This window comes from Crassostrea angulata, chromosome 9, assembly GCF_025612915.1.
Source record: "Crassostrea angulata isolate pt1a10 chromosome 9, ASM2561291v2, whole genome shotgun sequence".
Taxonomy (NCBI): domain Eukaryota; kingdom Metazoa; phylum Mollusca; class Bivalvia; order Ostreida; family Ostreidae; genus Magallana; species Magallana angulata.
This window is the reverse complement of record NC_069119.1, coordinates 28,439,261-28,466,456: the sequence shown is the minus strand read 5'-3', so window position 1 is coordinate 28,466,456 and position 27,196 is coordinate 28,439,261. Positions and strand designations below refer to the sequence as shown.

Genomic DNA, 27,196 nt, shown 5'->3' with positions numbered 1-27,196 from the left:
TCAAGCGATAGAACAGTTAACAAAAACGTATTATCATATATTATTTTATTATATAATATTTATTATTATTAAGTATATTACATCATTTTGCTTTGCTTTTTGTCTGACTTAAAATAAACAAGTCTTGATATACAGCGTTCCTTAATTGAACTTAATATGCATAAAAAACTAGTTAATAAAATAGATAAATTTTAGAAGAAAAACCAGTAATATTTTTCATTAAAATGCTCGGAAATTCAACTAACTGGTTGACATTTGAGATTTCTAGGTGGGTTTTTCAGTAGCCTGTTAAGTGTAACTGCGATCCTAAAAACAATTTATCATCCCGGCGTGCCACCATGTAAAAATTATGATAATTCTTCCTTCGGACTTCTTCTCATTTTTCTCCACATATAGCTTAAACTATATAACAAGGATACTTAAGGATCTATCATTGCTTGTCCGTCCGTCCGTTCAACATGAAGTATTTGGATTATGTTTTGCTTGTTCTAGTGCTTTGCTTTCATTGTGGTAAGATTTTTTTTATTTTCTTGTCTTGGAAATGGAGGGACTTATATAACATTTAAATATATCTTGTGGTTACCTTAAACCATGTGCAAACCAAATGCATTGTTAAGTTTTTATTTCTATATCCTTGAAGATAAGTAAGATATTCATTCAAGTTGTTTTATGTTTTATTTGAACCTTTTAATCTGGATTTTTACCTGAGTAAAGGTAAAATGCATCAAATGTCAGAATTCATTGGATAAGAGTGACAGTTTGTAGTATTTGAATATGTATCCAAAAAGAATTTTGTGTGTTAAATGTGAACCAATCTCTGCAGACAGGTGCAAAAAAAAAAACCCATTTTAATCTTTTACTTACCGACTAGCTATGGATTGTGAAGATACAAACTTGTCATTCTGACATCGTGTAAATACAAACTTAATATACATTAATTTTGTTGTCAGCAAACAAGTTTTTAAATTTTGTTATATTTGAATTTTCCAGAAAAGCCAATTTAATTTGTTTCCCTTGAATACGTGGTAAAAAATTAATCATACCCGTTGGTAATTGAAGTAGGAAACCTTAATTGCATTTTATAATTATCAGTTCAACATTAAGAAGGCGCATTAGGCTAATTAATGTTCATGTAATTACTTGTGAAATGCAGACAGACTAAAGACCTTATATCTAATAAACTAAATTTAGGCCACTTTTAAAAGAAGTATCACAAAGATCATTAAATTTACATAGACTTTAATGTAGACATATTTGTTTTGCAAACCTGTAAACATATTTCACTAGTAACGTTATTGAAAATCACATTAATGTCTGAGCACTCAACATTAATATCTCTTCTCAAACCCTTGGTATACTTGCATATATCTTACACGTACCACACTATGCTTTTATATAATCTTGACATCTATATCTCTAGATCTGGCCTCGGTTTTTTTAATTTTGTATTCTAAGCATTAAAGTTACGGAAAAATTTTGAAATGTAACGGAAAAAATTGCCATTTTCAACATTAAAACTCAACAACAAGCCACAAATAATGCATGACAAAACTTGATTACTCTGTATCCTTTCGACCTGAAAGAGATAAATTCTTAAGTTAAAAGCGACAATAAATTTATCATCAGATTGTCTGGGATGTGCATTTAGTGCGAGTAACACCTTAGCGAGATTAGACTAAACATGACCGACTTAATTTATAATCTGCCCATCAAGCAAGTTATTTAGGCTATAGGGCTGTAACAATTAGTGTTCCATACGGAATTAGAAAAGAGCTCATTTTTAAAAGAAAGATTTTGGCATTAAGATTTGTGACTTTTAACTTAAGACCATACGTTTGACCCAATTAACCACCCAACTCAACATTAAATACTTATATTTCAAACTATAGTGACATGCCTAATTGTTTTACAACACACAAGTATTTTAATGTACAAATAATGAGGCTAAGTTGTTTCAACTTATATAAAATCAGAGTTTTTTTGTCGAGTCAAATTTGGCATACTTTAAGGACTATTTTGAGTATTTAGTAAAACATTTATCAAACATATTTTTAAAATATGTTTTTATTTATAATGGCACTGATGAATAGGACTTTTCTGGTTAATGGGTATCTATTTTAATGTGTTGTTTGTTTACTTTATTGCCAAAAAAAAAGCATTAAATCTTAAACTTCTTATCACCCCATTTGATCTGAGAAACGTTATTCTAAAATCGTATGTTAACCTTTATGGAAACCCGTTGGTACCACGTTGGAAAAAATATTTTATCTGGCGGCCGCCAGATATATAGTTATGTGGCGGCTGCCAGATATATAGTTATATCTATGTGGCGACCGCCACTTATTATCAGGCGGCCGCCACATAATTTATCTGGCGGCCACCATATAAATTATTTTGCAAAACGTGAGTGTTAGTGTATCTATATTTGGTTGAGAAGATGGATGTTGACACAGTCGCTGCTCTGTATTTTCATATGGTGTTAACATACAAAGAAATGTGTAAACACTACGAAATAAACATGTCGAAAGCTAGACAACAGTACCGATCATACCCAACTTAACACCAGAAAAAACCCAAACTAAGCCCCGGGTTTACGTTTGGGGTTTACTTTGGGTTTACTCTAGGTTTGCTTATTGAAAATTTGGGTCCACTCGGGGTTTACTTTGGATTTATTTGGAAATTGTTTTTGAGGTCAACCGTACGCACTGAAGTGTGAAGCAGACCCGTCTTTTTTTCCCCTTAACATCCTCACCCCTGCGAATGTTATTGTCATTTAAATTTTAGACCACGTGGTTTTATTTGACCCTTTCAGTTTCGCAGTAAAAATTGTGCCTCGTGTTTATAGTCTAGTTCACAGAATCTAGGTACTATAGTAGTCAATTATAAAATCTAGAGGTTTATTGATTTGAAACTTTATCTTCATTAATTGGTGGATAAAATGTGTTCTCGAAATAAATGTAAAAAATACAAAAAATAGTTTTTGTCTGCTGTTGCAACAATTAACATGCTAAGTGGAGATCCCCCTGAGGGTTAGTTTTCGATCCGCGCCTGACCTAGTAATAGGATCAATAGTGAAACAGACAATACTATTTTATGCAGAATGTTCCTTGAAAATGACTCGATATACTAAGTTTTTATGCAAAACAGACATCCATTATTTTTTTTTAAACGTGGTATTGCACACCACAAGTATCAAACATGGATATGATTTTATTAAGCCACGCAATGTTTATATTTTCAACCACTCAACACGTGGTTGAACACGAACGATAACTCTGTTCTGAATATCATCGTTTAATATAAAAACCGCTAAATGGTGAAATAAGACAAACATATTAGGAGAGTTTCATGTTTTAACAAAAACCAAAGTAGGATACGATATGAAAAACTACGTATTTTGAGAATATTATCCGAACACTTATACTTCCGCTCGAAATTTCACAGGAACTGAACAAACCTCGGTGAAGTCTCGTGAACTTTCATTCGAGCTTCTCTGGATTTATTACATACTTAGTAACGATAAAGAAAACATTCCGAACACATTCGCAGGGGTGATCCTACTGCCTGTTATTCCTGACTGGATTTACTCTCTGTGTCCACTCTGTGTTTACTGTGGGTTTATTATTGGTTTAATCTGGGTCCACTCTAGTAAACCCGGAGTAAACCCAGAGTAAACCCAGATTAAACCTAGAAAGTAAACCCAGGGTTTAGTTGGGGTTTACTTTCTGTTAGGTTGGGTCTGATCGGTCCTGTACATGCATGACTATTTTCATTCAAAGAATGGAATAAAAATGCATGCTGTCCCTGTTATGCCTCTTATTTTGTTATGTTATATATAACGTCTAGTCATATTTTAAAAACTATTAAGTAATTCCAGTGTTTCTGTTGCTTAGGGGTTTTTTAGTCAATGTGTTCTCACGCTTGTATTGGTATTTGAGACATTGAAATTCGCCAAGTCTTATATTCGTCCGCTGACAACCAGGACAAAAGGGGCGAAAATAAAACTGAGCGAATATTTCTCTGTATGTAGTACCTAAAATTAACATTTTACAATATGGGTAACGGCATTCAATATCAATCTGTTGCACCTGATGATTGTTTATCTATTTCATTAAAACCTCTCGAGAATAATTCACTCCTGTGCTGACTTCTACAATTATTGACAGTAAACATTTTTTTCGTTTACAGTATACCTGATTGCAGCAACCCTTAAGGAATGCTAACCTATTTTTTTTTTAAAAGTATATTATTTGCATTCGGGATTCTACACGTTTTTCTTAAAGAACCTTAATGAGAAAACGTTTTATCGCTGTTCATACGTTTTTACAGATGATTAAGTGGAAATTGTAAACTTCTTATTTTGCACAATATTTTCCCCTTAAGAAATTTATTACATTTTTGACACAATTGTTGATTTTAAATCTTTACCCTAAACAAGGTGAAAGCGTCAGTATTCAAAACGAATTTTTGCCAAAATATGATTTAGAAAAAGTAAAATTCACACCATTATCAAATTGATATGAGCTTCAATATGTAAGGCGCTTTCTAATCAAATATTTAATGATTAAAAAAAAAGAAATACCGATTGTTCTTAAAGATAAAATGAACATGTATTCATATTTAACCTGCAACTACGCGTTGCATTGACGGAATAAAGGTAACCCAATTAACCAAATCTATATTTAGTCAATGCCCTAATATAGCCTCGTGCATTTATCCAACGTTCGAATTCATTGTGTCTTCTTTCTTGCTTCGTTCACGCAATGACGTCATGGTTTCAACTCCAGGGTTATATGCAGCAAACTATATGGAAAAAAGCTCGTTCGAGGCGATAATGGGATATAATATTCCAGGATAAACAAAATACAAGATAACTGTCTTGAAATATAAACAATGTTTGGGCTTAAGTCAAAAACATGAAAGGGCTCGGAAAGCCTCGCCTTCTGTCAGGTTTTCTAACTCTGACAGTAACCATGTATTTTACAGTTATATTTGTAATTATATATATATATATATATATATATATATATATATATATATATATATATATATATATATATATATATATATATATATATATATATATATCAAAGTGTCCCATTCTTCCAAAATTAACTTACTTCCTTGTCTTGAGGTCCTAAATGCATCTTAATTATAATCGGTATTAATTAAACATCAATCAGAATATATAAACCTGTAGGTAACAATAAATGCAAATACAAAGGAAGACAAAAGACTCACTCAATTAATTACTTATCTTTCCTTTGGTTATGATGATTCTAATGTTGCTACAAAGACATTCAACTAAATGACTTTGGTTTTCAAATAAAAGTTTGAGTAATTATTACACTAGTTAATTAAGACCTGACACGCATAATTAGTATGAAAACACTAGGAAAATATGAAGTTGTCATTTTCTGTCTCTGGCACCGGTGGTTCTTACTCTAGGGTTTGGCATGCATGCATGTCGCCTCCAGATCTAAATAGATTTATTATCCGTACAGAATTTTTTTTTTTGTCAAAACGAAGACTTTGTTTAAGAAAAGCATGCGTCATAAAATGCAAAATTCTACAATACTAAATTTGGGATACTATGGTTGCATGACACCCGGATTCTAAAAAAATGTATTAAATGAAAAGTTTTGATCTAGCGGTGGTCGAAATCACAAGGTGAAGCGCTGTGCAATTCGATTAACTAAAACGGGACTGAAATGTGACTAAAAGGTAAATGAATGGTAAAGCAATGCTATTCAGTCATCTTTTGATACCTTTCAGTCGTTGAACAATTCAAAGTTATTCAACTGATCTAACTTTCTCCTCCCCATAATATTTTGGTAAATGTGAAATGAACTTTAAATACAAGTGAGCTTAAATTAGTCCATGAGTACATGTCAAGAAATGATAAGAAAGGACTATATAGGATAAGGGCTTAAAATGGCCCCCTAAAATGAACATCATCATTTTACTATCATTCTTTGTTTTCTTAGTACAGATATGCATGTGATGTGTTTACATAATATTCATTTTGGTTGAAGTGCCCACAATTTAGAAATTTGACATTTTAAAGACAACCTTTTCCCGCCATTTTTGCATTTTAAGCGTAAAACAGCTTGTTTTCAAGCAGATTTTCCTTCCGAAAACATAGAGCGCATTCTTGAACAAATAAAATATTTTAATCAGAGATGTATTTAGCCAAGACTGATAAGTGACAAAAAAATTTTCCTTGTTCAAGCATGTGCTGTATATTTCACATTCGTAAAAAGATAAGAAAAATGTCAATTTTTGGCTGATTTTGATTGAATTATAGAAAAAGCGTCACTTTTGACGTCATATACTGCCAGTGAGTGCAAAAAAATCAAATAAATAGATGAAAAATATATTTTATATCAACTCCTCTAAAAATTTGTTTATAATTTATTGTACCCGAAACACTTAAAAAATGGCAAATTATGGGGGCCAAATTGAACTCTTATCATATATAGTTCTTTGATTTCATTAACAAGACTGAAAACATTTCTTTTCTATCTTTTCCCCTTATTTATCTTTAATTGAATAATAAATCATAGAATTATGAATGTCATTGTACTTGACCGTTGTATACCCTTTGTTCTTTTAGATGCGTTGTCTCCATGTGAACAAGAAGTAACAATAGAATTAGGATTAGAAGCTAAAAGTGTTTACCATTACAAAGAACCAACATACGAAAGGTGAGTATTTAAAGAAATCTTTTGATTATGTACACTTTTCTTTTTTCAATCGGTAATGCTGCTGGTTTCACCAAATTTATTCAACAAGAGTATACGTGATACTGCTTATGAAAATATGAAGTATTTTATAAATTTTTACGGGTTTATGGTTTTTCAAAATACCTGCGATTTGACTGACATAAAACACCAAGATAGTGCCTTTGTATAAATGTTAATCAATAACAAGTTCCATTCAAACTCAGTTAATAGAGAATGTCTTTGAAGTATTACTATTTTTATAAAATTGTATGAATTTGAAATAATCGTTCATTCAAGATTCCTTCTCTGTGAATGGCGATTTCTGGCGAATAATCCAGACAGGCAGATAGTGTATCAGTTCACGAACATTAGTGTAGATTGCGGTGATACTTTGACTGCCTTCACTAACGGTGAGTGCATTTTCCTACGTTATGCGAAACAACTGGGGTAATCACTAGTAAGTTTCAAGAGACCATTTGCTCTTTCATACTTTAATGTCAATTTGACACATTAATTTTAACTTTTTAAAGATATATTTTATACGTATGTGTTCATGTACTTTTAAAAAAAAAATGACATATATACAAGTAGGTATTAAGTATAGCTAAACATTTGTTGTCTTCAATGTTAAGAATGATTTTGGAATTTTAATGTTCCCTTTCTTTCACAAACTTCAATTCATATGCATTTACACTTCCCACAAATAGACTGCGATATTTACAAAAAGAACATCATTATAACCGCATATTAGTTTTCATTTAATGTAATGTGGTTAGCTGTCATTTTTTTTTTAATTTCTTTTCACAGAAACCGAATATACCGCTCCACCCATATGTGGGATTGGTAAAAATAGCGAGACAGAAACGACACCAGCAGAAGAGCTAAAACTAGTTTTAAATTCTGACAAAAATGTACATGAGCACGAAAAAGGATTCACTTTGCATATGATTGCAGCTAAAGGAAACGGTAATAAAACGTCTTTCTTCTTTAAACAAGTATCTATCTTACCTTAAAAGTATTTGTCAACATGAATTCAGAAAGGTCGATGGTCATGACAATCTTTTAGATATTTGTTTTATCTCCTTATAATGAAGAGTTCTGTATAAGGATACAGGAAAATGATCAAGTATTAAAGCTAAAATATTTTGATTTTTATCTTTACCAAATGTTTGTGTATAGCCAAACTATCATATGTCGAAGCTTAAGGCTGATTTAGTGGATAATTGTTTGAACACTAAGTCTCTTTAAACATGAATTCATGCACCTAAGAATATTTCTGATGCCTGATGTTGGCCATATACTTTTGCTCCAAGACTAGGAGGTAGATATCCTCTTGTTACAATGAATCTAAATGACTCTAAACTGTCATCCAAGGGACAGTTTTCTTTAACTTATAGTCAAAAGATGTTTTTAAACATAATATACTGTCATTTAATAGACAACTTCTATTCTTTATGTTATGTATGTAAGAGGCATACTTTTAAACTCTAAAATGTAAGTGCGCTATCAACCATACGTTGGCAGCACAGTCACGAAATTCTGTAGGTTAAAACAACAAAAAAACAATGCATGTAACGTTTTGAAGAGATCTAAGTATTTGAAATAACCATCTAGTTTTTAAATGAAGGACATGTGGTAATAACAAACAGTGTCCACAATGATAAGTCCAAATGAAAATTGAAAACAGTTGCATAACAAAGCAAACACGGACCTAAAAAAATAGGGGTAGGATAAGGTCCTATGGGACATTGAGCATCCTATGCTGACCGGTCACACCCGCAGTGTGCTCTTCAATGTCGAAATCGGGAAGAACGGAAACATATAAAGTAGTGTTATTTTATGATGTCCATGGCGTGTGTCTCGGAAAAAATACATGTTAAAGTAATCAGTTTCGACCTTTTTTCTTAAATTCACTCGTTGTCGTGTTTATTCCGGAATGAATATTGACGAAATGTGTACAAAAACAAAATATTATTCTCTTTTCAGAAGTATGTCCTCAACAACCAATTAATGTTACCTCTGTAAAGCAGCAGATCGCCTCTCCTAATTTTCCTAATTTTTATGCAGCGTATGTTTATTTAATCTCTGTTTCTGATGCTAGCTCGGTCACCACATATCTCTTACTTTCATATTTTCTCTCTATAAGAGGACATTATACAAACTCATTCTTTGAAAAATGGTTTTTAGCAATCTTCAATGCCGTTTCATTTTGACCGCACCTACTGGAGTGGAGCTGACATTTGAATATATAGACATCGAAAAGCACACGGACTGTACTCCAAATTCTTGCTGTGACGAACTCATTATATACGAGGGTTAGTATCATTTCCTGGCGCACACATTTAAATGACTGACATAACAAAGACTCAAATTTAATTCTAAGTTAATTATAAACTATCACTGATGGAATTGTACAGAGTTCTTACAAATTAAAAACACAATCTTGTTAATCTAGTACCCTTCGAGTAGTTTATCTGTTTGTAATAATATCATTTGCTTTATGTTGCCGGTTTCAAAATTTTCAAATAAAAATGAATTATGTACATATCTACTAAGTGTTGAGATACACATGTGATAAACAAGTATAGTTGTGTGTCATATTTTTGTCTCAAAATCTCGTAATGAAATTAGCTATTAAAATACGTTTCACATAACTTTTCTTGCATGGAGATTAAAACAAAGTGTGGAAAAATGCTGTTACATAATGACAAATAAATACATTTGATATAAATAAACATTTTTTGTACATCATTTTAGTGTTTTTGCATTTACTAACTGTCATTTGTAATCTAATAGGACTAGCAGGTGAGAACAAGAAATTAGCTTCCATATGTGGTTTTGATATGTTCCATCCCAATTTGACATATGAAAGCGTAGGGAGAACCTTGACCTTAGAACTGCGAACAGACAACCAGAGCCCAAGAAAAGGATTTGTTGCAACAGTACAAGGTATTATATGCATAAAAAACATTAACAATCAACCAACATCAATTTATCTTATTTTGATTTTAAATGAAAACAAACGCATTTTCCAAAGTAGTATAAAAGAGCGGCTAAAATGTTTTTTTTAAAAAATTGTCTAAATTACATTGCTGGCACATTTACTGATACTTACTAATACATTAGGTTAGATGATATCAAATGCAATTAAAAGCCAGTATTATCCTTTGAGAAGTCATCTAATTATGTTCATTTTTTTTTATCTCCAAAAGCAAAAATGATGTAAATATAGGTTTTTTGTATATTTTTAATGTCAGTGAAGGTGATAATTTCTGTTTAAAAAATTTCAGAAAAACAATCAGGTAAAACCTTAATAAGTATAGAAGTAAATATAAGATTTATCCATTTTCACCATATTTTGGCCTGCGTGATATTGTATTATTTTAAATCAGCTAGAGAAGAGAAAAAAAAACACCTTATAAAACAAAGATTCAACTGCTTTGATTGCTTATGTATCTTGAAAGACGTATTTTCCAAATGAGATAAAAATATACTTGGCTAATGTAAGACGCAACCTCTTGTCCTTTCTGACATATCTTAAAATGTCAGAAAGGACACTATCTTCCATTATTTATAGTTTTTTCCATCTTTCAATGTTGAAATCTCCCCTTCGTAATTCTGTTATTTGTTGTATAATATATTATATAAAGTTTCATTTTAAAAACTAAACTATGACTTTATTTAAAAGCATTTAAAAGTATTTTGCGGGATATGATAAGGAAGATTCAAAATATTATCCAATATTATTGCTAAAAAAATAGCCTGATGGTTTACCCAGAAATTTTCGACATTAACAAGTTTTAATGCAAATAAATATAGAAGAAATCAGGTAAACTAATATATAACTGAGAGACTTTTTCTTTGTGTGCTTAATGAGAGAAGGCAAGCTGTTCTATCCTCAATTATATGTTGTTTTTGGTGACGATATTTAACTAACACGTGTTGCACAAACTGATTTAAACAAATGAGGTCCAACAGGTCTAACAGCGTTTATTTATTTATTTTATCTTTCAGTAGTTGTTGAAAACTCCCAAATAAGTACATTTATTGAGATATGTCAGCAAACCTGACTCCATAGATTCATACTGTATGCTAAAGACACATGTTCATCTGTGGTAAGACTTGTCAGTGCCAAAGTGAGCAATTTGTCTACGATAATGAAAGACAATCTATCACTTTTGGCATTGCTAAAGGTTTTATTTTTGTTGTTGTAAGTCAATACTGACGATCTTATTGTTTATAGCGTACCAAAAATGTTTCCCTAGGCAGGCACAACTGTTGCAATTAATTGTCCATGCAACGATTATATATTTACATGTATATGAAATTTTTCTAATTGTATCATTTGTTATATAATGGATAAAATACTCAATATTTTGATAAAATATTCTTAAGGTTTTTTAAGGAAAACCAAAGGCTTTAAAGTTGCTTGATAGTCAATGTGTTCAAATTCAATATAGTTGAAACATTGTCCGTCAAACTGCATATTTTTAAAGATGAGCACTTTGCATAACTGTAAAACGAATAACTGTCACTAATTAGTCAAAATGTTAATTTTAACAAAATAATAAAAGTCATTAAACGGGATGCGTGACTGATCCCTGGCGTTGCGATCTTCACTGTAATTATAATAAAAAAAATTCCAGTGGTAAAAATGGATTGTTACCAATGTTTAATGAATTCATTCTGTCTAATTATGTGCCATTGTAACAGATGTTGAACGCAGGTGACATGTATGTACATGACCTTCTGATTTTGCTGTTCAAGAAATGAATGCCGGACAATGATACAGGATGGTAAAAATCTTATTCATCAAAGAATGGATTAACTAGTTGACAAATTTTACCAGTTATTTGTCCTTTTCGAACCTGTGAGGTGGATTATATGGGTTTTATGTTTGACATTTCATTAATTAAACCTGAGATGTAAACAGGCTAAAGACCTGATGTTTTTTGGCAAAGGCCACAAGTTCAGATCTTGACAGTGTGGTGTGAATGACATCCTGGCTGCATTATATAATGAAGTTTAGTGTTTCTATGCATTAATGCTCATCTAAGAGTCAGCAGGTGCTTTCATCCTATAAAAACGCCTTTTAAAATTCTGACATGTTTGTTTTTTTGCATGCTAAATTTAAAAATGAGCAGTAGATATGCCTGGATAAAGATTCATTTCAACATTTTGACTTATGAACTTCACTATCAAACTAAAGTTTCTTTGTTGCCTGATAACGTTTTTATGAACATTAGCTGTGGATCACCAGATAAAAATTATCAGTAGTAGAAAATATTCGAAAGCCTGTTGATTTATTCTAAGGCCACAAGTTAGTAGAGATCATGCTGTAGTCTTTAGATCGTTTGTTCTTAAAAAAAATTTATAAACAAAACAAGACATGCATAGTGCACGTGAATGTGCACTAAAGGTGTATATTAAAAATCGTTTTCGAAGACAATTTTAGAAATAGAAGGTGAATGTTTTTGTGAATGATGTGATAAGTTTAACAACGACGTTAAGGCTTAATTAAAGTATTGCATTCCATTTACACATTTTTTGAAAACCCTCAGGGAATTTTATTCGTATCAATATTTGATTTCATTTTTACGCAGCAAAGAAAGGAGATCCTATACCAATAGTTACCCAGTCTACCATTGCTACAACTGAGAAAATTTTGACACCACCTGTGCTAGCTACTACTGAGGCAGTTATATATACCCCCGAAACGACTGGTAAATTAACATTATTTCTATGATTTACTGTAGAAGCACAAATTTTCAATGGGTCAAAATTTCGTTGTTTTTAAACCAAGTAAAATTTCGTTGGCATGTGATTTTATCATATCGTAATCTTTAGAATATATCACATATCAATCCTGCATTCATTATTACTTAGGTTTAAAAATTTGTCATGGATTAAATTTCGTTGAATTATACTGCCAACAAAAATAACGAAATTAAATCACCAACGAATATTTCTGCTTCTACAGTATTAAGAGGGTAATTGATGGCTATTGTCAATTTTAGATTACACGTATCTCCTTTGGAATAAGAGCTATGTATAAATATGTAGAGAAATGCTAGAAGATTTTAAAGTCTTTTTTCTAAATACAGTTTATGAATACGAAAATCGTATCTAAAATAATTAAGGTAGACCTATTTTGTTCTTTGCTTACAAACAGCTTCTCAAAACTTTCTTATTTTTTTTAACTTTAAAAATTTAAAAATGTATCAGATTTATAAAAAAAATCTATAGTATACTTTTTAAAATAATTCTGAAATTAATACATTCTGTAGTATGAAAGCAAATCAATATATTTTTTCTTTTATTTGCTATGAACGATTACATGTACATCGATATCCAGGTATATTTGACCATTTAATACTGCTCGACAATATCAAATTCTGTTCAAGAATACCAAATTGATCTACGCAAAATGAAAACCTAGCAAGGAGTAACATCATTTTTATTTTAAAGAAATATACATATATATATAAAATTGTATATGATATTAATAACCTTGTAAAGGTGTTATTAACAAAAACAATTTAGTAAATAAATTTCATGCCAAAAAAAAAGAAAAAAAGAAAAAAAGAAGAAAAAACAAAAACCACAACGAATATTGAGAATCGACAAGAGTTTGTATTATTTACCCAAAAAATCATTGATAAGTATGGAGTTATCTTCATTTTTTATACTGAGTAGAAAAACCTGTAAAGCCTTTAGGAGAAAACATACCGTTTTGTCTTTTTTCATGAAGAATCCAGCATTGAGACTCTGGAGGCATGGTCATATGGTACCTTCGAATTACGTTGTTTGATCCCAACACTTGAGAGAGGCGTGGACATTTCATGGACGAAAGACGGGTACCCATTCGGACCTGCTCGCGACTCAACCAGGTACTACTTCATGGAGGATGATACTCTGGTGAAATTCACGTCCATCTTCAAAGAAGACGCCGGTGTATACACATGTAAAGCCAACGAACCGTTTTATCCAACCTACACTGCAAAAGTTGTTGTAAGGGACAAAGGTAAGTATAGTTCAAGCCGAGATGTTTCAATATCAAAATTTAATTTTGAAAATTTGTTATACATAACGAAAACTACTGACTGAAAAAAGTTCCATTGTTTTCTCATCTACTTTTTATCTTATCAATATTCGTTGAATACCATTTTTCGCGGATTTTGTTGTTATACATATCCACTAAATTAAATGTTATTTTGAAATGAGTTTTTTATGAACATTTTGTATCGAAGGGATCATTGGCCATAAATCCGCAATATTCATTTTATCCACAAAAGTTGATGCCCACAAATATTAATAGAACCACGGTATTGAATAATAAACTCCTTCTGCCTTCTGTAAGGATTTCTTTTGAGATTATGTAGTTGTCAAAGCTGACGCTCACCAGTGAAATTCTTATCTTTATCTTAAAATTCCACCAATAATGTCTAACCATAAAAAATCATGATCGCGGTCAATATCTAACAGATTAAGAAAAAAATAACATAATTTGAAATAATCCTTTAAAAAATATGTAACATAAAAAAGAGATAATCTTTGTCATTCGCCGACAAAATAATTAATTAGCCTGAATATCCGTTACTGAATTATTACATATGTTTCATAAATCAAAAGAATCTACTTCATTTCTTTCAGATGTTAACGAATGTGAGCAGAACGTGTGTCCAGTAAACTCTATTTGTATAAATACAATCCCAAGTTATCACTGTGAATGCCATGAAGGATGGGAGGGTCAGCAGTGTGATATAGGTTAGATTCTTATTATCTAAAATAGTTATAAGCTATGTTGTTCTTCAAATATGCATGTTCTTCAAATATGCATGAATCAACATTAACGTGGATTTTGACAGATTTTTTTTGGGGGGGGGGGCTGTGTTTCAACAGGGTGAATCTCTGTCAATCCCTCAACTGAAAAGTGACTGAATGTCTACTCAAAGGTGACTGAAATACATAATGTCGCCATTTTAATCACCTTCCTAGAGTATTCAGCCAGCATTTGAATGTCTGGATAACACAGGTTCATTCTGTGTTTGTTTTATAACTGTTTCGGTTTTTTTTTATTTTTAGATAGACATACATGTATATTACTGAAGTATTTTTATTTGCTTTGTTTTTTTTCTTTTAAAGACATCAATGAATGTGAGATCAGGCCCTCTTTATGTTTACCGAATGGAAAGTGTCTCAACTTAGATGGGAATTATACCTGTATCTGCAATCAAGGGTGGACGGGAGATAACTGTCTTACAGGTAATTTTTTTTGTTCACTTTAGTTTAAGGAACACTGTATGGGACACTTGTCGATATTTATGTGAATAAAAGTGCACAGAATTCAAAATGCTTTCACTGTTTCAGAATTTCCGAATTTTACGATATTTGACCAAAAAAAAATATATGTTTAAGAATTTTTTTTGAAGGTAAAATTTATAAAACCCCAGCAGGATTCAAACAAATGACATACATGTACAAATTCGTAGTCAACACTTTAAAACATTGAGCCAAGCTGTTAGATAACAATATTGAGTTAAAGAAGATTTATAAAATAATACTAGATTTTATTGTCTATTTCGATCGGATATACGTCATAATATGGAGATGTCCCACACCACCTTAAAGTAAATTAATTTTTTTTCGCTAATTTAATCTTTCACTCACCATATCCGATCTATACGCCGAATGATATTAATTTTAGCAACCAATAAATACTATAAAACCAACCTAAATAAAAAAAGAAGTTGAAACAGCAATCTTGCAATGTATATATTATTTAATTAGTACATTGGGAAAAAATAACAATTGCTCTTTGATATAATTCACACTTAAACACAGTTAGACTTATTAGTAAATAAGTGTTTGGTAGTTACTGTTAACAATAACGTAAATCTAGTTTGCCACCGACGATATTGTAGATATATCAATTTGAAATATTAGATAAGAATGAGATCCATTATCAATGAATAAGAAACAAATTGACAATTTCTAAAATTAAAACAAAGTACCTTGAAGTTTAAGAAAATAGCTAAAATACATGTAAGTAAGCACAGGAACAATCTCATGTTTCATATATATCAATGAATGTAAAGTCAAACTTCATCTAATATATTTAAAAGACCAGAAGATATTTCTAAAAAGCTGAAATATGATGTCAGTAGCAGCTACATGTAATTTCAACGATAACATGTTTTAGATATCAATGAATGTGAAGCCGATCCTCACCCGTGTGCTCCAAATGGAAAGTGTGTTAACTCCGATGGGGATTTCACCTGTGAATGCAACAATGGATGGACAGGTGATAACTGTCTAGCAGGTGAGACAAATCTCTTTCTTATTCAATCGGAAATGGTCAAAATATAAACAATATATCACAATGTCTCTCTGTTCACGAAATTATTACCACACATTTAAGAATGCATGATATCTGCAATAACATGATACATTTTCGAAGGTTTACAATGCAGACGATAGAAAGATTTTCATTTAACGAGGCCGAGTACAGAACGAGTACGCAAGCTTTCGCGCAGCGTTTCATTTGTATTGTGACGTCATCTTTTTGCTTGTTTGACGCCATGGCGTGATAGTTTCAACTGCAGATATTCAGCGAAAATTGTTGAAAATATCTCGTTTGATGCGTTAAAATAATGTTATATTGTGGAATAAACATAAATGTCTCGAAGTATAACCTATATTTGGGCTCGGGTCGAAACGTGAAGAGGGTTCAGCAAGCCTAGCCTTCTGTCACGTTTTCTTAACCCGCCTAAATATAGCTAAATTCATATATTTCAGACAATAATCATGTATTTTAAATCAATGACCCTTGATATGTGATGTTATATATTTTTTTATTACTTAAATATGTCTGAATGTTTTAATAATACAATTCAGATCACTTTTTCCGCTTTTGTCAAATAAAAAATAGCCATTATCTGACGAATCTGGGAAATAGGGCATATAAAAATCAACTTTGATAAGACCCCTGGAACAAACCAGGAGGTAAAAGGTTTTTTTTATTTGACCATTTGATGCCTTTTAGCAATAACTTTTATATGTAGAACAGAAAAAGAAATCCCTATGGCAGAAGTTTTGAAAAAATGTAAAAATATGCAAAATTGATACATTTCAAGCAAAATCCCATAGGGTCCTATGTTAAAGATTAACACACTTTGAGATGACCCCCTAAACAAACGGTGTGGTAAATGTCTTATTTTTTAATCTTAAAATAATAATTATATCAGTAGAAATTCATGTAAAATGTTTCATCCAAAAATCTAGGGCAGAACAAATTAGACCCGGCCTCGTTAAGTAATAAAAAACTGAATACGAATCAAAGTTCTATAGTTACCTCATTTTGATATTATGATATTGTATTTAATATAGTTCACTTTATAGTTTAAAAATATTTTTAATAACAGGGAATTTTAGATTTAACAAACACATTAGTATTACTTATATCGAATTCAAATTTTAGACTAAGTTAATGTTTGCAGATGGTTTTTTTTCCCCTTTCTTGTCCTCTCTACCATTTTACATGTAAACTAAAAAATGCTGTATTGAAGCTTGGTTTGTTCATAATTGATTTTCCAATACATATTTGTCGGAGAAGCTTTGATCATCCATTTTTGAAAATCCCCAAAACGTGGATTCGCGATTTCTGTAGGAATAAGATTGAAAAACAGACCAGAGATGAATTAATTGCAACAATTATTTTATCATATAGATGTGAACGAGTGCCAAGTTCAACCAAAATTGTGTGCTCCTAATGGGAATTGCGTCAACAAAAATGGCAGCTATGAATGCCGTTGTAAACCAGGATGGACAGGAGACAACTGTCAGAAAGGCGAGATAATACTTTGTTTTATATTATGAAGGAAAACAATCCCATCTGTGATTTCTGCTCAATTCATATAAGAACCTTTTTTTTGGACTTTCAGTAGGACGTAGTTATCTATTTTTTGTGTCAAAACAACAGACAAATCTTGTTGATTTTAAAGAGCAATGGCTGAGTGGCCTTCGATGAAAAATCAGGCCTACGTCACATTGTTGTTTGACACCAACTACCTAAAGTCCAAGATCTTTTTAAAATAGTTCTAGGTTTATTCATGTATGGTACCATCTGAACAGCTGGTTTCCTCTACAGCAAGTTTATTTGTGAACACTACGAGCTATTTAAAGCAGAATGCGAACTCTTTTATAGCAAACATACGATTTTTATTCTCAAACAAAATCCATACGTGTGTAGACCTTTTTTTAAAATCAGATTATACAGTATGAATTCTTACAACATCAATCTTTATAAATTATATATTTTTTGATACCTTTTTTACAATACTTCTGAAATTAAAATGAATTAGATAAGTCAAATTATTTTACTTTGTGCAGTTTTTTTTAATTCCTTAGTTGTTTTTCGTAGATACAGGCTTAATTAACCATTACAACTAGATGTGAAATTCGCTTTAACAATGAATGAATGTTTATGAATTTAAGTCTTTACAATTTTGAACATGGACATTTTTGTTGTGTATCTTGAGGCATTTATTCTAGAACAAAAGTTAACGTACTAGTGATTTTGAACAAAATTGTAGTGCAATGTCTTTCAAAATGAAACTAGCAATGATTCACCTTTAGATATGAAAAAGTATTTCATATTCATTAATATTTCAGATTAAAGTAGCTATGTTATTATCAAAATATTCTGTAGAATGTACCTTATATGAGCATTTAACCAAGAACTTTTTATTCTATACTTATTGGCTAGCGTTTCTTCACCTGATGAAAGTCCAACTCAATAAACATTATACTTGAAATGACATCAAGCTGGCTTAAAAAGTCAGCATTTTGTACATAAATTGCCATTTTTGTATTAAGTTTGTTTACATGTTTAATACTCTTTATTTTATCTTTATTTTGTGTTTTGAAAACGTCATTTTGATTTTTGATTTTAGATGTCAATGAATGTGAAACACTCCCTAACCCTTGCTCTGGTCATGGTAGATGTGTAAATTCTAGGGGGAACTACTCCTGTTCGTGTTACAGAGGATGGGAAGGCGGGAGATGCGAGAAAAGTAGGTCAAATGTCGTCATTTAAACAATAAAATGCTTTCTTTGGCGATTCATTCGGGATATGAAGGTAGCGACATTGCAGAAAAATACAGAACCCGCGTTAGCGGGTTATGTAAATTTTTTCTGCATTGGTCGCGACATATACGTTCAACATATAATGTTTGCGTATTCCTTATTCTTTACATAAAACAGCAAAACAAGTTGTTCTCTAAATTTATATTATATAGTTATTTACTTTAGATTGTTTTTATAAATTTATGTTTGATATGAAAATAAAGGTAACAAAATCACGTTTGTTAACGTTTTAGGCGTCAACAAATGCGAACTGCAGCCCAAACTGTGTGCTCCAAATGGAGAATGCGTGAACGTGAATGGAAGTCATATTTGTAAATGCAAGATTGGGTGGACAGGAGATGACTGCCGTACAGGTGAGATAAATTGTTTTAATAACAGAAGGGTAATGAAATAACAGATCGTATTAATTTCTTTCTTTTTGTACACATTTTTCCAAATTGCTCTCGGTTTAATAGCGTTCGAAAGATAGGTCAAATCCATTTAATTTTATTTATGTTAATCATTCATAAAAAAGAAGCACTTATCAGTACAATATGAAATAAGAAATTATGCGATTAAGCATTGAAATCAGAGAGATAAAAATTATTCAAATGCATAAAATCTCTCTTTATATAACGTATGCATACTTACTTTAATCATATGCTTTTTTTTAAGCAAGCAAGGATAGTTTTATTGATTTTAATATATAAAATGACTGGTTTTGGCATGCATATTTTGAATTACAAAAAATGAGTTTCTTAACTTAGGATGAAGCTATGGAATTCACACAAATGAAACGTAACTGAAATTTAACTGATTATTATTGCCCTGGCGTTTATTTATCTCCAGATATTTCAGTTTACACGCAGTTGGCTGAATGAATGCACGTGTTTATTTTGTACAATGTATAAGACGTAAAAACTAAACAGTCCACATTTTAATTTACTGCAATGGTTTAATGTTGTGTTTAGATGTCAATGAATGCAAAGGCTTGCCTAAGGACTCTCGATGCTGGCCTAACGGAAGATGTGTGAACCAAGATGGAGGTTACTACTGTGAATGTAATGAAGGGTGGACTGGAAGAAAATGTCAATCAGGTGAGACATGACATTATATTTACATCGTTAAGAAATATTGTCCTATATTTTCTAAGACAATTAGATATAATTTACAGAGAAACTAAGAAGAATGACATATAGGAAATCCAGTAATATGAAATGTCTTCATGTGAATATACGTTTTCCTTTTACATTGAAAGACTGATTTAAATGCATTGTTAAGCTTATCAAAAGTTCAATTTAATACAAAAAGCCGTTATTTATAAGTTGTTTTCTTAGTTTGTACATTTGAATTTACTTGGAATAAATTATTTTTCTACTGCAAAACTAGTCACTATCATAACTCCATAAACACTGCAGAAAACCATTTATTGATGAGTTAATTAATGATCTTATAAGTAAAGTTTTGCTAATATATGAATGAACAGTTCACAAAAGAAAATCATTTCAATTAATCAAACAATCCTCCCTGCAAGAAAATGAACAGATAATTTTAAAAGCTATCATTACTTTGAATTAAACATTTCGATAAATTTTATTAGCATACTCAGGGTGTGCAATTACAAAAATTGGCTACTAGCCCAGGGGCTACTGGCAGTAGCAAAGTTACTAGCCCAAAGTTAAAACTTACTAGCCCAACATTTTCTTCATATCAGTTGAATTAAAACTGTAAACAATGTCAAATAGATAATAATGCAAACAATATATATATAGTTACTGTTATTTTATTTTTAATCAATTTGTTTTTCAGTAGTTTCTGTGTCATCAAGGCGATCAAACAAACGTTTACGCTTACTTATCGTCAGGTACTTCTCCATGTTTGAAACAAAGCGTCATTGTCATGCGGACCAGCGATTAGTACGCACAATGCACATACATTAAAGCGAATGAGAGATCTTGATTTTGCATAACAGTTAAGTCGTACATAAAATCAGTTGACGTTATAATGACACTTACGGAAGTCTGATTTCGTTTATCCTCGTTATTATTTACTAGCCCGACAGACTACCACAGCGAAGATTTCTGCTAGCCCGACCTCTAAAATCGGTAGCCCCGGGCGTCGGGCGATGGTAATTGCTCACCCCTGCTGAGTCATACTAATTTCAATAATGAAACAAATAGCCAAACTTTACACAACGATAATTTTTTCTCACTTACCTTTTTATCCATTTTTTTTTCATTTTAGATGTTAATGAATGCAATACCCTCACCAGGCCTTGCTCTGGTCACGGTACCTGTGTAAACTCTGTAGGGTCCTACTTCTGTACATGTTATAAGGATTGGGAAGGAAAGAAATGTGAGAAACGTAGGTCTATTTTTTTTTTAAATTCTATAAACAAAACTCTTCATGTTTTGACTTTTACTTATCTTATTTCTACGTCTTCAATACCAATATGTTTGTTTAGAGAGTAAACATTTATATATTTGTATAAATTTCGGTTGTAATTTGAAATTTTCGTAATGTTAGGTTGACTTCATCAGGGGATATTTTTTAAAATCATAATGAAATGTAATTTACAAAAGTTCTTTATATTTACAACTTACAAAAAATATGGATATCTATATTGAGGCATACTTTACAAAACAAGATTTTTTTTTTAAAATAACTGCTTAAACATGTATTCTTTTTCTAGGAATTGACCCTTGTTTAGCGGACCCTTGTCCAAAAAATTCCATCTGCAAAATGAAAGGAAATTCTTTTGAGTGTGTCTGCAAGACTGGATGGGAAGGACCTCAGTGTGAAAAGGGTAAGGAAAAAACGGATAAAAAATCACCATCGATAATGTAGCTATTAATCGTGAATATCTGTGTAAAAATTATAAGTGATTCAGCATGGATAATGTGGGTTAATCTTTTGCTTATTACATGTATGTTTCCATAATCATTGCAATATCTTTTTCTTTCTCTCTATCCCTCTTTCTCATCCTTTCTATCTATCTTTTGTGATACCCCTCTCTCTCTATCTTTTTCTCTTTCTCTCTCTTTCTCTCTCTCTCTCTCTCTCTCTCTCTCTCTCTCTCTCTCTCTCTCTCTCTCTCTCTGTTACACACATTATAAACATTCTGACATTCATTGTAAGGTTAAATGTGATAAAAATATATATATATTAACCTCCATTATTGATTTTTTTATATTGTAGAGGTGCAAAAGGCAACAGGTAAAACATTTTGATTACTTTTTTAAAATGGCTTTTTTTTGCTGGTGCTTTTCAAGACACGCCTTATATACTAATTCTGCCTTAAACCTATTAAATCCAATCATGATTTTAATAGAGGCATTGGCAACTAAATAAAATGCTCTAATAAAAACCAGTGTTGACCTTTTACAGGGGCATGTGCCACAAAGTGTCGGGGGACGGAATCATGTTATATAGGGCACAACTGTACACATTACGAGCATTGCTATGCATGGAATGGGGCAGAGTGCCACTGTACGCTAATGGTCTGCTCCTTTGGAACCTTCTGGAACTCCAAGATAAACAACTGTGACATGGTTGCACAAGTTGATTGTAAATCTGGTAAGGAGAAAAGGCATTCAGATACACATGTATCTAAGAGAGATAGATTATCATGGCCATTTTTAAGCATTGTCAGTTTCCTTGTGAAGAGGAACCCCATATGAATTTTCCAAAAAAAACCCATTAAAATGATAAAGCGGAATTTTTTTTCTTCATTTTTTCATTAATTCATATTAAAAATATCTCATAATAATTTTTCTATGCTAGATTTCATATATAATTTTTTTTATTATCAAACCTTTTTAAACATATTGCTATATATCGTTTAGACTCTATCATATTATAAACGGATGTAATTATTTTTCATTGATATCACGCAGGTAATCTTACATTGGAGTTTTATTATCAACAGTTATTGAATAAACATTAAAACAATAGGCTCATTAGAAAATAGTTAGCTGACTTCGAGTCCCGACAGCTTAATTCAATATAAAAAAAGAGTCATTTCGAGTATATTTGCTCGTGTTGCATCTTCTTATTAAATAGTTAATACCTGAAGCTTGAAGACCTTGTAATGTATTTTCTAAAATTGAATTGTTCAATACTAAATATAACATTGTTTCATTTTCAAGCATCGGTTTTTTTGTGCTTCTTTTGCAGATCCTTGTTTGCACTCAAAGTATGGAACTACATACCCCAGTTATTTCAATTGTCGAACATTTTACACATGTAACAGACATCAACACTCGCTTCCGATGTGTTGTAATAAAGGATACTCGTATAACCACCAAGCCCAGAAGTGTACACCCAACCCTTACTGCAATGTAGAATGCGCGGAGAGGGAAATGGCACAAACAACAGTATCTCCAGTAACAACCACAATTTCCATGGGAAGTAAGAACGCTTTTATGTTTTCGCTTTATTCATGAATTTTCATCAACTTTTTGACATTTTTTTTGTTCTTGTAATAATGAAAATGAGTATCATGAACTGTTTATTTATATATATTTTCCAATATGACCTCTTCATTTTCATTATTGTTCTTATATAAATAGAGTTACAATGTTGAAATATCAGCTAATAATTTGTCTAATTAGTGAATTAAGGAGTAAACAGGCTGTTCAGTATATAGTTAACGTATATTCCTCACTTTTTATGTGTGCAATTCATTACGTCATATAAAAAATGTGTTATAAATCTTAACTATGAAATCCTAAAATTAAAAGTTTTAATATCTTGTTTAATTGTTTAAGTACACTAACTGAGTAACAAGGCGACTATGTGTAATAATAATCATCTATTCCTTTAAATGTATTTTTAAAATATAAATAAATGCATAAAATATAGAGATTATTTAAAAATCCGCAACAAGTCTATTTAACTTGACTTATATCCCAAATGAAAGAATTATATAATTTGTTTTGTAGCTTGCTATTTTCGTCCCGTTGCTAGAAGGCCTACCAAGTACCTCAACTTTATTTCAAACATAATTCAAGACTGTCCCCTGGGAACGATCTTTGAGGAAGACTATTGCGTCTGTGTACAGGACTTATCATTTTCTAGAGGAAGTACGTTTGTTTTATTCAGGTTGAAATGCAAATACAATAAAGACTTAACCAAATATGTATCAGTTTAATGAATTCATTTATGTTGCTCATTAAAGAGTTTAGTAACATCTGCAATAGTGCAAATATGTTTATGATATTTTCTATTGTGACCAAATTCCTGTTTCGCATGAGTACGTAAAAAAAACAACTGTAATATTATACAATACAATTTGTTTTTATAAAAGTGTTTAGCTATGCATCCAAACTAAAAATATTTCTTTTATCATAAAGATACTTTCATTGAGGTTTTTTTTATTGTCTTCCAGAATGTGTTCCGATCGTGAATGTAGACTTTCATGGGGATCATATCATAAATCTGTCTCACGAAAGCTACTTGCAACTAAACAACGTTCAACAAGTAGATTCGGGTATTGCGAACGTCTCGTACGGTTGGTTCAACGGGCAATCATCAAGCATACAGATCCCCAGGCTAAACGCAGTAGCATTGCCTCGTCTGAAGATTCAGCTGAGGTTTTATGCATCTATGCCATCTAATTCTAGGTACCAGGTATTGGTCTCAAACTGTAGGTCTAGCGCCAAGCCTTGGAATATTCTGGATGTGGCTCAAGATCAATCGCCCTCTTTGGCCATCATAGCTAACACTTTGGATCAACATCTAACCTTCCTAGGATACAGTGAGGATTGGAAAGTTACACCAGTTACGTTCCACTTACCTTACAAGGTAAGTATTTTTGATACTGGTGACCGGTGTTAAAAAGAGAATGAGACAAAAAAGTGTTAAAAGCCTACATTATATCGGTTGAGATTTTAAAAAAAAAATACATGTATACATCTATTTTTTCTTTTGAGGGGCATGGTCATGATTTTGGTCAAAAAATATTTTTCCGATTTAATGTGAACAATTCTTAAAAAAAATAATTCTTAGGTATGAGTAAGTGAAAATTGCTATTAATATATAAACATAAACTTTAATCTTATGTTTTACATCTTTTAAAGGCAGGGGCTTGGAACAATGTTGAACTTGCATTTAATGGAAGTAGTTTAAAAGGGCGTGTTCGCTCTGTGAATGAAGACCAATCTGCATTCGAAACAGTTGAAGAAATGCCATTTTCAGGTAACTGTATTTCTGAGGGCAGTGTACATGTAAAAATTGTGAACAAACTTTATCATAAATATATATGCGTGTAAGGATGTAAAAAATTTAAAAGAAATATGCTTAAAAATTTAAACGTCTTAAAAATCTTGCATATGGTGCCTAACGATGTTTGAAAAATTGTAAGAGATTATCAAACAGTTTTTCTGTTCACCTTTTTTGCACTCTTTGTTACGATACAATCACAAAAAATGCGTGTAAGGTTGAAGAAACATATAAATTCTTGTATATTTATAATATTTGTTATGATAGATATAAGGAGGTATTACTAATTGTGTTTTTGTTCAACCTTTTTGTACTACCCAAATCTAACAAGTCCTTGGTTATTCAACTAACAAAGTGTTGTCACGTCAATTAAAATTTTCAGTTGCAAATATTAACAAATCATTTTGATGAGCAAAATTTGCAAAAAACTCCCAGGATAAACCCCCACCTTTAATTAAATTCTTTTTTTCTTTAAGCTTTACAGCTTATCATTTTATATAAATGGCATACTTTTATCTTTTGAATTTTTATCTTGATGATATCTTATGCAATTGACCAAATTTCTGTTTTCTTAATGATAAGAAATTGTAACAATGTGCTATATTTGGTCTTAACAGGACGAATTGCAGCTCCGACGGGCCCTCTTGTTATAGGAAGGTGTTCAGATAAAGATGCTTTCTATGGATATATAGATATGGTAGGTATTATTTATCATTTATTTCAACTTTGAGCAATAAGCTCATCAACATTAAACATAAGTACATGTATAAACATATGCGAGGCACGCAAAATGCGAAGCCAGTAGGCTTCAGAGTCTCTGCAGAGCGTGCACTCTTGCTATGGAGAACAACATACAACTTTCATATATGTTTACATCATATAAAAAATATTGTGAGATACAATAGATATATATAATACTGAAATTATGATTTACCAATTGTAATAGAAAAAAAATTGTATAATTTTAACTAGAGCAATGCATTTCTGAACATAGCTGCATAGTGAAGATATTTACCAAGGTTACATAACTCTTTGGTATTGTTTGAACTAAATAACTGAACAAGTTTGAACACAGATGGTTTTTTAAACATAATAACTCTTAATGTACAAAGGTACAAAGACAACTCTTACATATTACACGTATTGAGAATGTTTAACATGAATTGTACATCTCTTTCTATAATTAAAACTTCTTACAATAAAAAACAAGTCGTTGACAATTACTCGTGCTGGGATGGCATGTTCTCTTAAAAATGAAAATATTAAACAAGTTAATTTTTTGTAAATAAATAGGTTAAAAGGAATTATCTGGACATGTGTGACAGTATATTTTAATTTAAACAAAAACCGCCAGAATTTAGTTTGGAATCGTTTTAGAAATTCAAAGGTATTTTAGAATTAAAGAAATCTTTAAGATTAAAAGTTTTCAAAAGTGATACAGCTTGATTGTTTAGAAAAAGAAGGTGGATAAATAACTTACATTATATATATATAGAATATTCCTTATAAATTTAAAGGTTAAATCTTTTGATGAGTAGTACATTTTGCTACAAGATGCTTGTCTAAAAAATCGTACATTTATGAACTGGGTCTAAGTTTTAGTTTTTTTTGTTCTTTTAATTATTGTTGATATTTTTCTGATTGATGAAAACATCATCTTCTCATTGCAGGTAAAGGTGTTTGAATGTGTGACTTCATTATGACGTAATGTAACATAAGCACTACCTTATTTTAAAAAATTCCAAAAGTGTACATGTATAGAGTTTTCATATGTGGTTCTAAATGATATAAAATATCCATTATGAACAATCCATATTTATTTTTAATGTTTTTTTTATTATTATGCTTTTATTTTACTGTCGGTGTATCGTAAAACAAAACGTTTTTTTAACATGTAATAGTATTTGTCCTAATTTTAATGTTGTTTGTATTTTGTTTTTGTTAAATGTTACACTGGTTATCCCCTCTTTACATGTTTGACTTTTTATTGATGATTTATTCTTTCAAATGAACAATTCTCACTTATTTGTTAATCATTTGATAGACTGTATAAATGATTATTTTTGAATTCGTCATTTCAATTTTGAATGTCATGATACATATGTATGAACTTATTTATTGCG

At 31.1% G+C, this 27,196-nt stretch overlaps 1 protein-coding gene across 1 annotated transcript; it reads left to right on the top strand.

The window, feature by feature from the left end:
• The first annotated feature begins 341 nt into the window (after nt 1–341).
• LOC128162405 (uncharacterized) lies at nt 342–27,196 on the top strand. The gene is made up of 26 exons (XM_052825594.1): nt 342–510; nt 6,617–6,707; nt 7,023–7,135; nt 7,533–7,691; nt 8,712–8,793; nt 8,913–9,040; nt 9,522–9,674; nt 12,329–12,448; nt 13,477–13,749; nt 14,379–14,492; nt 14,871–14,990; nt 15,928–16,047; nt 17,455–17,574; nt 18,680–18,799; nt 19,106–19,225; nt 19,823–19,948; nt 21,096–21,215; nt 21,544–21,657; nt 22,050–22,067; nt 22,239–22,427; nt 23,028–23,261; nt 23,795–23,935; nt 24,241–24,656; nt 24,932–25,049; nt 25,691–25,770; nt 26,744–27,196. The coding sequence occupies exons 1-26, from the start codon at nt 459–461 to the stop codon at nt 26,774–26,776; spliced, it is 3,474 nt and encodes a 1,157-aa protein (XP_052681554.1). The 5' UTR covers nt 342–458; the 3' UTR covers nt 26,777–27,196.

Bases quoted from the DNA above. Each gene is read 5' to 3' on its own strand.
- LOC128162405 (XM_052825594.1), top strand. From the start codon at position 459: ATGAAGTATTTGGATTATGTTTTGCTTGTTCTAGTGCTTTGCTTTCAT. The intron at 16,048-17,454 runs GTGAGACAAATC...TTTATCATATAG, and splicing joins AGGTGATAACTGTCTAGCAG to ATGTGAACGAGTGCCAAGTT. The intron at 21,216-21,543 runs GTAGGTCTATTT...TTCTTTTTCTAG, and splicing joins AGGAAAGAAATGTGAGAAAC to GAATTGACCCTTGTTTAGCG.